The sequence below is a fragment of the Vigna unguiculata genome, chromosome 10 (assembly GCF_037176805.1).
Source record: "Vigna unguiculata cultivar grain cowpea cultivar isolate G323 ecotype 2 chromosome 10, ASM3717680v1, whole genome shotgun sequence".
NCBI lineage: Eukaryota > Viridiplantae > Streptophyta > Magnoliopsida > Fabales > Fabaceae > Vigna > Vigna unguiculata.
Window position 1 is genome coordinate 967,883 of NC_140801.1, and position 12,714 is coordinate 980,596.

General features: G+C 31.3%; 2 protein-coding genes across 2 annotated transcripts; both read right to left on the reverse strand.

Moving 5' to 3' along the window:
* Positions 1 to 235: 235 nt before the first annotated feature.
* LOC114166073 (uncharacterized protein At4g14342-like) lies at positions 236 to 2,970 on the reverse strand. Its single transcript, XM_028050728.2, has 4 exons — positions 2,796 to 2,970; positions 2,570 to 2,655; positions 2,325 to 2,448; positions 236 to 468 (listed from the first exon to the last, which is right to left on the reverse strand). Exons 1-4 carry the CDS (start codon positions 2,799 to 2,801, stop codon positions 421 to 423), a joined length of 264 nt encoding a protein of 87 aa, XP_027906529.1. The 5' UTR covers positions 2,802 to 2,970; the 3' UTR covers positions 236 to 420.
* A 3,950-nt stretch (positions 2,971 to 6,920) lies between these two features.
* Positions 6,921 to 9,254, reverse strand: LOC114166906 (patatin-like protein 1). Its single transcript, XM_085667582.1, has 7 exons — positions 9,078 to 9,254; positions 8,358 to 8,539; positions 8,023 to 8,179; positions 7,790 to 7,936; positions 7,487 to 7,630; positions 7,185 to 7,354; positions 6,921 to 7,011 (listed from the first exon to the last, which is right to left on the reverse strand). Exons 1-7 carry the CDS (start codon positions 9,252 to 9,254, stop codon positions 6,921 to 6,923), a joined length of 1,068 nt encoding a protein of 355 aa, XP_085523708.1.
* Between the last annotated feature and the right edge of the window lie 3,460 nt (positions 9,255 to 12,714).

Sequence of the window (12,714 nt, forward strand, 5' to 3'; positions counted from 1 at the left end):
CAGCCAGAACATCTCACCTAGGACAATTGCTTTCTGCACCCCATCATTTTATTTAAATGCATGTATTGAACTATTCTAACCAATGAAGTTGATGTTGGGAGTAGCAGTGCGATAATGCTTTCAAAAAAGGAAGTCATTATTAAAATTTCCGAAGGAAATAATTACTACATAAAATCCGTTGCGAATACAAGGTTCGTTCAATCTAAAGGGCACCATTTAAGAAACACAGACAAAATTAAGATTCAACAATAAACTAAACATATTTTGAAAAATTTTCAAGCTCCATAACAACTACTTAAGCATCCACAAACTAAAGAAATATCACTACAATACGTAATCAAGGACAACCATCTGTTTACTCTATCAGATAACAAACACAACACAATACATTGTCAAATACTACATAAACTGTACTTGTGATTAATCATCTTCTCTTTCTGGAGGTAATCCACAAGGCAGGAGCATTTTCTGCACCAAAGATAGAATCTGTCATATAACTTATAAGGAAAAGATGATGACTTTGTAAACTACACTAAAGAGAAGGTTAAGAGGGTCTGGATTCTCTGTTGATTTTTGGTGTTGTCCCTCTGATGGACCTTCAAAATATACTGATATTGGTATATTAAAAAAAGTTTTTAATATATTTTAGAATATCAAAATCAATGTCTTTTGAAAACACAACAAAGAAACAACGCTAAAGATCCAGCAGAGAATCCAAGTTCAGGTTAACATGACAAGAAAAAATTCAGAGAAGGGTCATGCTATAACTACTCTTTAGATAATTGTAAATTATACTTCTTGCTTGCTAATTCCTTTCAGAATTCCAAGGCCCCCCCTCTCTCTTGATTGGATTAGGATGAATAAACACGTTGCTGGTTCAGAGACACCACAAAGCTCTGTCCCGCAATGTTTTTCCCATCCCATATCTCCAATTAAGAAGCTTCACATTGCTCAAATGCTACATAATTGTGGTATAGGGTGGTCACTTTTATGAATGTATGTGCTGAAATTATGATGTTTTATTGAGCGAAGGGAGACTATGAATAATACCTTATTCATACTGTGATGTTTTACAGTTTTAACGACACACAAGCACACTAAACCTCACTTATACAATTATGCTAACAAAAACACTCCTGATCTTAAAGAGCACATAGCTTCTTAAAGACAGCATAAACACATCTAAGAAGATAAGACTATATAAGATGTGATGTGGTAAGATATTGCAGATATTCTAGGATAAAAACAAGATACTGTTGGATAATTTTTTTATGATATAACAGTATGATCCATCATGTTAGATCCACAACCCATATTGGGCCAACACAAAAACTCTACTAAAATAACAGGATAAGCAAACAATAACGGCAGCAGTCAACAACTTCAGCAGAAAAGCATCACAAGTAACAAGTGATTTTCTTTTCACCATTGTCTCAAAAGTCCATAGACAACATGTTTGGCAGAAATTAATATATTTCACTACAAAGAAATATTAGTAACGCACTCTTGTCTATGCTATTGGGCAAAATTAACTTGAGACACTTCAGTTACACCAGTAACTGTTCCCACTCTTCGTTCATGAACTCTCCCAATACATTAGAACACTGAAAAGAAAAGTGTACTGCTAGCATTTATCTTTTACTAAGATGACAGTGAAACAAACTACTGGACATAGATAAAGACCTGACTTAATATCAAAGCTAGAAGACTATTGGGTTTTTATGAAGGAAGACACCAGGAGATTTGTCCCCAATGAGTTGTGAAGAAGACATAAGGGATAAGAGACCAGGACACCATTTCGAATTCAAAATTTTATGACAATGAGTTTACTAGTTCTTTTACTTATATATTAGTCATTTTACTCAGTTTTACCATATGTGTGACTTTCAACTCAGCTTGAACTCTTAACAATCTCTTCAATCTCTTCCTCAGGTGTGAGTCTCTTCACATTGGAACACATAACTCTCTAACACGAGTATCTTAGTGGTAAAAAACCCTTAAACTTTAGGTTCCTTCACCTACTTTATACCATAATTGTCGAGTCATCACCAGAATGAACCATAGGCTCTGCTCTGATACTACTGTCAGTTTTTCTCGGGAGATTCAGTCCTAATATGTTGTGAACAAGCCTATATAAAAGACTATGCCAATAAGTTCATGGGTTCTTTTACTTGTATATTAGTCATTTCACTCATTTTTAGAGTGGGACTTGCAATTCACTTGAACTCTTACCAAAGACAAGACACATCTATTATAAAGCAGAGACAAAAAATGCAAGTAAGTTGAAGGGGAAAAAAAAATGTCCACAGAGAAAGAGAAATAACCTGCATAAAACTATAGCGTTCCCTTCCAATAGATTCATTTTCAGCAATAGAAAAGTATGCCAGTAAAGGGTAGTGGCCAATGTATGATGCATAGCTATCACGCTGAATGTTCACTGCCCATTCACTGCACACACATTACAGGCAAGAAAAAACAAACGATTGGCAAATAATTTATAAAAAAAATGAAAAAAAAAAAACAAAAATTGAGAATGAATTTTGGGGAAAAGAATGAGAGCGAAACTGACAATCTGTTCATATCGGCATGACCAGTTCCAACATATTTGGCTTGGAGATGCTCGAGCTGAGAGTTGATGTTAAACCTATCACTGGCCTGCATAAAACGCCCAAATTTATTTTGGTACCCAAATTTCAAAACCCTAATTAACTCTAATTCACCCAGGGATAGGAAAATTGATAAGAAAATTAAAAATTGTATCGCAGGATTTGAAAGAAATTGGGAAAAGAGTGTACCTGCATGGTGTGGGATTGATGGGTTGAATTGAGTTGCTATAGACCAAATTACTCTCTCCCAATTCTTAGGGACAGGGAAGAGAGGGTTTTCCAAGCTTTAAGATTTAATGTTTGCTCATCACTTCTTCCTCGTATAGTGTGGTTGGTTTCGATATCTTTCGATAATTGAAACTACAATAAGATACTCGTATAATTCTTTATTTTATTTTATCTAATACAATAAATTCATATGTAAATTATTTAAAAGTTACTGTAAAAGACAAAAGATATAATAAATAATAAATAAGTTTAAAGAAAAAAAATAGAAAGGAATAAACATTTATTCAAAATTATGTCATATTAAAAATAAAGATAACGTAAATAAATTTGACGATTTATATTGATAGGTCGTTCTTCTTTATCTTGTTTGTTTTAAGTGTTTATTTTTTGTTCTTTTTTGTGATGCATTATCCTCTCTCTATATTTTTTATTTTTAATTATATTTCTAATTATGATAATTTGAATTTTTTTTATCTAATCATGCATGTCACTTGTTCATGTGTCATTACATATTATTTTATTATTTTTAAATTTTATAATTTAATTTACAATTTTATAATTTATAATTTTTAAAATTTTAATTTGAAATTATATAAATATAAAATTATGATTTTGTGAAATATAAAATTATGATAAATTTTTAATTTTTATTTAAATAATAAAATCGTGATTATATAACTATACAATTTCGGATTAAAATAATAATTAAAATAATAAAATTATAATTATCAAGGATTTGATATAAGAATTTCTTTTTCTCATGAATAACTACAAATCTATTTGATTAAGTTAAAGTATTGTTTCAGAAAATTTGTATAAATTTTATAGAAATAAAAAGTAATGTATTATTTTTATTGAAAAATTTATTAATTACATGATATATTTTTATTTTAACTAAAACTTTTAATTTTATATTTTTTCACTACATTAAAGAAAACCTAAATATATATTTTAAAAATCATTGTTTCTCTAAAATATTATTTAAAAAAATTAAACATAATAATATATATTTTTTGATATTTAAGATAAAATAAAATATTTTCTTTAAACAAAGGTTTCTTCAAGTATTTATTATCACTTATCAGAATTTGCCTTAATGGAGTTTAATCTCTAACATTGGATTTGAAAGATGTAAAATCAACTTCAAAAATTATTCTCAATAAGTTACTTGTGTTCTTGCATTATTTCGATGGAGCTGGTCTTGTCCTTACTTCTCAGTCTCTTAACCATAAGAATTATACCAAATGGAGCAGAGCTATGCACGTGGCCATTTCTTTGAAAAAGAAAATGTTCGCTTGTCGATGGAAGTCTTTTGCAACCTCTATTAGTGCAAAAATAATATACTTTGATTCAAAAAAAAAATAAACCTCTAATGGCATTTTTTAAATTATCGTCAAAGTATATGTTGCAGTTATAAGTTAATTGAAACCTATACCTTGATTAGGGATGTCAAAAAATTCATACTCGTAGGTATCTGCGAATAAAATCCGCAATAGATAGTAAATGGATATTGAAAATGGATATCCGCGGATAACGTGTACAAGTACTTTTTATACCTGTATGTTAACGGGACGGGTACGAGTATCATAATATCCGTACCCGTGAATACCTGTACCCGCTATACTCTAATTTAAATTAAAAGAAATTATTAAAATATTAACACATACATAGATTTTGAATAGGTTATTTTTTATCAATTGGTTTTAAAAAATCTTCATTTGTTTGTAAACTGTCATTCAACACTATTTAAATGACTTATTTTCCCTTTGTTTGAAATTTATAAAGGTTATGCATTGTATTTTTATTTGAATTCATGCTTAATTTTTTTTATTAAATATTAAAATTTTCTTTTGTAAATACCCACGGGTACATATGAATATCCGTGAATATTAAAAAAAATATGCGGATATATACCTGCACAAATATGGATATGGGTATGAGACGAATATTTATCTAGCAGGTAGGTTACGGGAGAGCTACTACCCGTACCCTACCTGCTCCGTCGACATCCCTAACCCTGACTACCTGAATGTAGCTCCAGTTCTCTCAAAGAACCAAAGTCTATACACACATAGTAAGGGTATAGGCTTCAATTAACTTAAAATCATAGCTTATACTTTGTCAATAATTTCAAAAATACCACTATGTTTTCAAAAGACTTTACTTGAGTGTCTAAATATAGATCCCAATTCTATGTACAACCAAAGCGTATACTCTAATTGTCTAAGTATAGGCTTCGATTCTTTGAGTGAACCATAGCCTATACTCAGCCAGTTTGTATAGATTTTGGTTTTACATAGAACCAAAACCTTTACCCCTCTATAGAAGGTTAATTTGTGAATATTTACAAGCCTGTGAGAGGTTCTGTTGCATCGCGTCACTGTAGAACTTGTCGTTCTTCTTCTCCACCATTGTAGAACTCACGTTTTCCTCCATTTTGTCCTCCATGAAGTCCTTCGTTGAGGTTCATTTATCTTTTTCGTCCTATTTTTCTTCTCGTTCATTGAGGTTTGTTTATAACTGCAAAACTCTAACATCCTTCTTGTTTTGTTTTGGTATCGTTGCATTTCAGGTTTTCCATTGCCATCGTGAATTTAAGGCGCTCTTATTGTCTCCATGGTGACCCATTGTTGTAGTCTCACTCTCGGTCTTGGTCTTGGTCTTGGTCTCAGTCTCTCTTGTTCTTGCTATCACTTGCTCCCGATCCAGGTTCCTCTCTCGCGACAATCATTAATAGTTTATTAGTGCACACACAGACACACAACCACACACACACACAACACACACATACACAAACACACACGCACATGCGCGCACACACGCATAGATTTTAAAGAGTTTCAATGAGATTAAAAGAGTTTCCCAAAAACACACAATAACTAGTAATAAATCAAATCAACACAAGTTTTCCAATCAGGAATGAGAAAAAGGTTCGAGCTGTTGCCATATGAGGTTCTCGCGAATTTGATACAAAGTGACTGAGCTTATGGATATCTTAACACTTGCAATCCAGTTGCTAAAGATCAAATGACTCATTTTTTTTTCCGATTAACCACACAGATCACTGCCAAGCATCACCCTCTTGAGACTTAAATCATCTCTCATATCACGATATATAAAATTACTCTCATGAAAAGTAAAATATCCAGATTTGACGGTGCACTTTTATGATTCATCATTCTTCCCTATGTATATGATATTTTCCTTCCCTCACCTCACATGAAATTTCTTTGAATACTCCTCATTTCCTTTTCCACTCGTTCAGACATTTTGAAGAACAATAACATCTAGTTTTTATTTGAAAAGTGTATGTACACAATTGATACCAAATAATAGACATTTCAATTTTGTTTTTCAGAAATTACTTTTTATTTCCATCATAATTGGTTCATATATATAATTAAACTTTTAAGTATAAGTGTGGAGAACATACTTTTTTTGGAACATGTTTAATTGAAATAACGGGTGGTTAATCAAATTATTCAAATTGTTGATCAAAGTTAGAAAGTAAAGAGTAAAAGTAAAATGTTAGAAGGAATGATGACTTTATTCGCATCAGCTTACACTTCACAATCTTTGTCATACCTATATTTCATCGTATTTCAATTGAATGCTATGATATTTGTGGTTATTTGGTTTTTACACTTAACACACATTTCAATGCGCACAGAATCTAATCTATAAAACTCTTCTTTCTTGAGTTTAACAGTTCTTCAAAGTTGCTGTTATTTTACGGTTTAAAATTTAAAAATTATATTTGATTGATTTTTTTTTTCAGGAACAATTGAGGAGGTAGTGCAAAAAGCTTAGAATGATATGGGATTATCATGTATCAAACAAAGGAATCACTTACTTCAATGATCGTAGAAATTAAGTTACATAAAACTCAAAAGCACATTGAACCTTATATGTTACGTGATCCATGGTTCCTCCAAATGGGAGTTACACAGAACCCCAAAGCATCAACCTTATTCCGACATAAAACACACATACATATATTACAACAAACATAATATAATGTCATACAATGTCATACACATGACATTTATTCATAAATGTGAAGATGTTGATTTCTCGATAAGGAACTTATATAGTTTCAATGAAAGGTCTTCCTACTTTTTCCATAGATTTCCTTTTCAGACGCAATTGCCTCTCTGCATATAATTCCTCAGCCAACCTTAAGAAAACAAACTCTCTCAAAATCAGTATTAATATATAATCAACAAAAAGAAAACATAGTATAAAAGTATTTACAATTCTATAACATGTTTTTTATCAAATAAGTCATGCTACTGATATTAAACATACATAGTAGTAAAAAAAACATCTTGAGAAAGTGATTGTACTAACTTGTCAAGAGCTTGAGCATTTGTTTGGTCAAGTTCATATGGGAGAAAAGTATTGACATTAATCCTCTTAACTTTTTGGGGTAACAGGTCATTTCCCACGTTTTCAAGGTTATCCATGTTCGTTTTAGAAGCATTATCTATTCTTTCCATGGATGGATCCAGGTTATACTCCTGCAATTACATAGACATATCATCAATCATTTTAACTCATACATTATTCCTTGTTAAATTCATTTTCTGTTTTGTTTTCTTCAATTATAGGTATATTGAAAAATTTAAGCACAAAAACCTAACTATGTATACCTCAATTCGAAGATAGTTATCTGCAGGTAAGAGGCCAGGGAAGATAGTGGCAAGGTAGTAATGCGTCATGTCTGTCCTGAATGACAGCAACAGAATTTCCTTTTCCCCATTGTTTTGTATCACTTCACTCACAGCAGCCATGGCCTAAAGTATTCAATCAAACTCTTCACATATTTCTCCATATTTCTTGCAAAAGATTTACTAGGTCTTAACTAGTTTAAAATCTTACGTGCTACTACAATCTGTTTAGGGTAAAAAAACATGAATTTATATATATAATTTGAGTTAGTGATGAATATTTACTGGATTGTTAGCAGCGAGAACACCATCAGCCAAGTCAAATTCAACACCATCGTTCTGAAATTCGTGAGGTGGAAAATAAGTTGGTGCAGCCGAAGTGCCAAGACCTATATCTGAGAGTTTCGCATTCAAGTAACTTTCTGTCTTCAGCTGCATCATCCAAACCACAATGTTAAATTTTATAACATTTTTTCATGCAAACATGCATGTACACGATTTTTATATAGCATGCTAACCTTGTAGTTGGAGAATATAACTGGTTTGGCTTTCTTCTCGTCAACAGTTGGTATTACCACGTTCGTCAACGTTTGATCGAGTCGTGTATCTTTCAATATCTGACGAGTTATATTTCCTAAGGCCGTTCCATCATACTTGGGACATTGGTCGATAATACTGCATGGTTTTACATCACAAGAACCCAAGCCTTTCAGCAAACTTACTAAGACAAAGGTAATAACTAAACCATTTTTATTAAATTTTACCCAGTTACATTTACTTCTAAAGTTTAGAAACTTAATTATGTTTGGTGATATAACATGTCTCAAATAGTTGTTATGACTATGTTACTTACCTAGGTTTAAATATATCAGGGCCATATCTCTTGTAGAACTGTACAATTTGTGATGGAGTAAAGAGAGGACGATTGGAATCAGATGCGTTTGGAGCTGATAACATAAGAGTCATGAGTCCACCAGGGCTTGTTCCTGATATCACATCGAAATAATCTGCTAACGATGTGTTTGAATCCTTTTCCTGCAACAAAAACACAATCTCAATGTTACAATTAATGTCACTACAACGATTTATAATTTAGACCATACTAAAATAGACAACGGCTAAATAAATGTAGCTTAAACATATAATAAACAACATTTTTATAAATGATGTATAAATATCATGAAAGTCCATGATTATATAATTGTTGCTTTAAACTATGTGGACAAAATTAGTAAAAATGTAGTCTAAAAACATATGTAAGGTATAAAATCAACATGTAAAACTGTTGTCTATTGTGAGAATTTTAAGCAACGGTTTTAAAAATATTGTCATACTAAAAACCGTTGTCTATTACCTATAGCTGCACTCACCTATACCACGCCTAAAAAATTGTGGTCTAATCTTTAGTCCATGGTTTTTATAATTTATATCATAATTTTATGCCGTTGTCTAAAGTGATTTTTGTTGTAGTGTGTATATAGTACGATTTTTAATCCTAGAATACATGAGTTTGTGAGATAACTGCTTAAAAAGTTGAAACCCACACGCAGTGATAATATAGTAGAAATTGGACCTTAAGTTTAGAGTCCAAGTGAACAAGAACAGCGGCTGGAATAAGTCCTCTGATGCCACCACCATCTATGCTCAGAATGGAAACATGATCTCCGTAGCTTGGAGGTGGCAATGGTGTATTGAATCCACCCATGAAGTGGCTTAAAAACACCAAACCAAACAAGAGGAATGACGACATTATATCAAAGTGTTCAAGACAGAAGAATAGAAGAAGGCTGTGAAATGGAGAATGAACGACTTGAGGATTCCTCTCTATTGTGGAGGCTATTTATAGACTTTTTTTTTTTTTCCACAATGCAAGTAGAAAAATTGGAGAAATGGTCTCAAATTTCAATATTATAATGTTATATATCGCTTGCACAATGTGAAGTTCGTGGCTAATTTACTACTACCACTTAAGAAGTATAATTATATAAGGTATGACTTTTAAATGATTTTCGTATAAATGTTTATTGGAACCGTATCAAATCATACTCTTTAATTTACTCTGACTTTGGTCCAAATCGACCTGGCTTGATTTCGGTTCGGACCATCTTTGCTTGATCTTCGATTTGTTCAATCTGAGTTGACTCCGCTCGCTCGTCGGCTTGAGTCGACTCGACTCGATTTTCGACACAGATCAACTCGGTTCAACCTTTGGTCTAGGTCGACTCTATTCGACCTTCGATTCGACTTGACTTGGTTTGACTTTCAACTATCGGATTGACTCGGCTCAACCTTCAACTAAGACCGACTTTGCTCGACTTTAGCCCGGGCCGACTTAGCTCAACTTCGGCTCCGACCACCTCGGGTCAACCTTTGGCCCAAACCACTAGCTCGACCTTCGACCAGGGTTGACTTGGTTGTACCTTCGGCAGGTCGATTCGGCTCGACCATTGGCCCTGGTCGATTCAGCTCAACCACCGACCCATGCCGACTTGGCTTGATCTTCGTTCTGGGCCGACTTGACTCAACCTTTAGCCCAAGTTGATTTGGCTTGACCTTCATCACAGGCCTACTCAACTCAACCTTTGTGATTGGAGTGATATATGGAGTGAAAATGAGTGATATTTCAATTTTTTTCTTTTTTAAGTGAATTTCAAATTCTATTTATTTGAAATACTTAAAATTCCTCAATTTCAATTTCTTTTTAATTTCCTCGTCCAAAAGTCATGTTACTTCAAAAAATTTCAAATTTTCTAAATAAATGAATTACTCCGTTAAATTGCCTTATCTAAATGCAACATTAAAAAAAAAAGAACTACGACTTTCCTTCACCAATACCCCACTTAGGATAGTTTTTTTTTTTATCAGCAATAAAAAATATGAATTGAAAATAAGGACAATAGGGTTGCCCCAACCCTTATACAAAAAAAAAAAAGAAAAGAATATGCTAGCAAATACACCAACAGACAAAACAAAGGATAAAGGTTCACATTCAACAACAAATTAACAACCGCAAACCCAATCAGAACGAACTTCCCAACAGAATAACAAGGGCTTTTACATCAAAGCTTCCACAGTATCAACCTCCGAGGCTAAAACCTTAAGAACATGATTGTTGACATTTGCATCCTAAACGTGAGTATATTCCTTTCCTTAAAAGGTGACATAAAATCCTTTTTTCCACTCACCATCATCACAAACTGGGTATAGAAACAAAAATTACAATGATATAAAAACAACAATTATAATGACTATACTTTAACAATCAAGATTAATCTGAACACTATTTAATTATCTGAACACTATTTAATTATATATTTAACGTCTCTTTTTTTACTTTTATTTTATTTTATCTTTTATGGGAAAAAGAAACACTTGGGGTATTTAAATTCTTTTACAAGAGCATTAGAAAAAAATCAAATCTACAAAACAATTGAAACAAAAAGAATCGAGCAACGAAATCAGAACTACAAAACAACTGAAATTTGTTTTATATCAACAATAAAAAATTTATTAATGAGGAATATTTGGGGTGTTCTAACCAAACATACAAAAAGAAGGTTCAATCACAAGAAGGTACAAAGACAAGGATACACAAACAAGAATATCATACATAGGTTTTATGATGTTTAACTAAAAAGGTTTGTGTTTCCATTTTCATTATCTAGCATTCCTTGTTGAATAGACCTTCAAGGTTTTGCTTCTTTATTGTTGAATCACTACATCTTTTGAATTTCCTTGCTTTCATTGGTGCTACACACAGATTTGCAGATTTGAGACCTGCAAGTGTTTCTCAGAAAAGTTTTAGTTGAAAAGATATTGTGACTATCCACAGCTACAACACAGAAAAATTAGTTCAATTGCATTGCATGCAATTAATTTAATTGTAATAAGCTAATTCATTTATATGAAAGATGACACCCAGTTAATGATTATGAGATAATAGAACATTAATAGGAGTTCATCCATATTGTTTGCAACTTATCAATATGAATTATAAAAGAAAAATAAAAGATAAAGAGCAAGTTCATTCATATTTTATTAGTTTACAAGTTTAAGTTTTTCATGTCATGAGTGAATTTTCGTTTTTTTATTTTTAAATGTTTGGCATACTGTTGATGCTTATGAGTGTCAAATACTTCATAATTTGGTTGGTGTGAGCATGCAGAGATCTGAACATTTAACATTCCTGACTTTCGAGTTGCTGTTAAAAGGGGAACTGAACTCAATCTTGCCTTCGAAATTATTCAAACAAAAAATTATGCTTTATTTACTTTGTCAACATTTTCTACGTTGTAACATTATTAACAAAAACATTTCTAACAAAACATTATTAATTTTAACTTTAACAATCAAGATTAATAGTCATCTTTATAGTCACATGTTATGATATACACTAATATTTCAATTTAGATTACATATCTATCCATGTTCGATATTTTAATGAAGTATCTAAATTTATTAGACAATAATACTAATATGATGACAATGAATATATCTTTTTTATGTTAACAATATTTAATATATATAATTTTAATTTTGATTCACAAAATAATAATTATATATTCTATCATACTTTTAATTATATATATATATATATATATATATATATATATATATATATATAATATCTTGTTATTTTTCACATAAACATATAAACATATTGGATATATATCATATCCAGTCTTATCTTTGAATCATAGTCACATATGACCATTTTAAAAGAAAAATTAGGTTTGTATTATCTGAACATTATTTAATTATATATTTAATGTCTCTATTTCTATTTCTATTTCTATTTCTATTTCTATTTCTATTTTATTTTATGTTTTATCGATAACAAAGAAAATATACAATAAGTACACTTGGGGTAATTCATACAAGAGCATTCGAAAAGATTCAAAACAAAGAGAACCATGCTTCAAAACACAAAGATAAAACTACACAACAACTGAAACAAAAAGAATTGAGCTAGAAAACAGAACTACAAAACAGAACTACAAAACAACTGAATCATTTTTTTTTTCTATCAAAAATAAAGAATAAATCAATAAAAACCATTTGGGGTGTTCTAATGAAACATACAAAAAGAAGATTCAATCAAAAAAGAGACATATAGAAGGATTCAAAAATAAGGAATATCCCACATAAGTTTTATGATCTTCAACTAAAAAGGTTTGCGTTTCCTTTTCCATGTAGCATTTTTGACATAT